Source organism: Otolemur garnettii, unplaced genomic scaffold (assembly GCF_000181295.1).
Source record: "Otolemur garnettii isolate 467f Iridium unplaced genomic scaffold, OtoGar3 scaffold00018, whole genome shotgun sequence".
NCBI classification, from domain to species: Eukaryota; Metazoa; Chordata; class Mammalia; order Primates; family Galagidae; genus Otolemur; species Otolemur garnettii.
In genome coordinates, this window is record NW_003852413.1 from 27,762,956 (window position 1) to 27,764,883 (window position 1,928).

General features: G+C 43.6%; 1 protein-coding gene across 1 annotated transcript in view; it reads right to left on the reverse strand.

Annotated features, from left to right (window-relative positions):
• The window catches only part of FAM117A (family with sequence similarity 117 member A), a 53,453-nt gene that overhangs the window by 4,491 nt on the left and 47,034 nt on the right, over window positions 1–1,928 (reverse strand). The window contains exon 6 of the mRNA XM_012802920.2: window positions 332–537. Within this exon, the coding sequence (XP_012658374.1) occupies window positions 332–537 (206 nt within the window). The remainder of the gene's footprint in view (window positions 1–331; window positions 538–1,928) is intronic.

Below are 1,928 nucleotides of genomic sequence, written 5' to 3' on the forward strand. Positions count from 1 at the left end.
TACCTTCTCTGGGGATGGAAAAAAAATAGAAGAAAGGAATGGCTTAGGTTTCAGATATCTTTCCCTTCCAGCTCCTGCTGCACTTGTGGCTGGCATGTGGGCAGAGAGCAGGTTTCTATGGAGATAATGATAAGCAAAGATTTAAGTGCTCAGAGTAGGTAATGTCAACAAGTTTGATCACGGAAAAACTGCAATACTGATAATCTAAAGTTGACAACACCTCTGTGATGAGAGAGTCCAAGACTAAAGTGCTGGTCAAATGGGGATAACATGGGGCTCACCCTCTATCCTTGTCCCTCCCACCCATGCCCCATCTACTTGATGTACTCACGCGGCCTCTTCAAACACACGCACTCTCTCACAGCCCTCTGGGGGCTCCCGTTTGAAGACATAGCTGTGATTAGGCCGAGGGGAGGCGGCAAAGGCAAGGACTGGAGATGGGCTGCCATCTTCAAGGAAAGATGGGTGGCCTGGAGAGGAGGCTGCAAATAGAGCAAGGTTGAGTCCACAGGAGGTAAAGAAAAGGCCTCCACTTTGCTTGGCTCAAACTTCGAGTATTAAGGGGCAAGGCTGAGTGGGTAAGGGCAGTGGAAGTGGTTATGCTAATCCAGTCTGTTTGTCTACACTTTACCTTATAAAACCTTTGAGGCAGCTTCTAAGTATACAGAGCATATAACAGAGAAAAAAAAAAAAAGTCAAACTAATGGAAAAGTGAAGTCTCATTTCAATTCTATATTCCCAGGAGGAAAAGTGGGACTGGCACTCCAAATCTCAGACTTAAAGTCACCCTAACTGCTGCTTCTCTCTGCCTTCTTCTAAGACTGCAGTACCGTGCCTACCAACACACCATAGCTTCCTCCAGTCCACAGTCTTGAAAATCTATCCTTTCTTCCAGTAAGAGCTCTTCTCTGACTCAGAGAAGCAATCTTTACTCAACCTTACTTGTAGGATAAAATTCTTCTTGCTTTCCACACAGCAAATGTACTTTGCCTAGGTTACAAATATTGACTTTATCTGAATTTATCTCATATTTATTCCTTCTTACTCTATGCTCTATTTACCTATCTGTATTGTTGGGTCATGCCCTTGACCAGACTACCTCATGGGGTTGCAGTGAGAAATCAAATCAAATGCTGTGGGCAATAGTGCTTTATAATGTAAGGATTATAGTAGGAGGTAGAAATCGTGTCATCCTCTAGTGAAGCAATCAGGGCACAGGGAAAAGTAGAGATGTGGAGTCTGAAAGATGGGATTTCAGTTTGGGTCAAACTGTGTGACCTTAGGCAAGAGATCACACTCTCTTATAACACTCACAGCTAGGCCAGGTGCTATGGTTCACACCTGTAATCCTAGCACTCTGGGAGGCCAAGGTGGGTAGACTGCTTGAGCTCAGGAGTTCAGGACCAGCCTGAGCAAAAGCAAGACCCCATCTCTACTAAAAATAGAAAAACTGAGGCAAGGGGATCGCTTGAGTCCACAAGTTCAAGGTTGCTATGAGCTATGATGATGCCATGCTACTCTACCTTTGTTGACAGAGTAAAAAACTGTCTCAAAAATAAATTAATTAATTAAATAAAATACAACCAACTTGAAACCTATTGCTAGTAATGAGTAGAATGGACTTCCCTAGTGGACCGACTGGCTGTCCCCTACAGCTTGCTGAAACTCAAAAAATGGAGATTGGAAGGAATGCTTCTTTGGATTCTAATGAGGACTGAATGAAAGCATAGATGCAGAGATTTTATAAACTATAAATCAAAATGTGATGTAAGGGACCATGATTATTATGGGTATAATGTGCAGAATAAAGATGGCTCATAGGCTCAGTTCCCATAGCTCAGTGGGTGGTTAGGGGGCCATCCGCATACACCAAGGCAGATGGGTTCGAACCCAGCTCAGGCCTGCTAAATGACAACTGCAACAAAAAA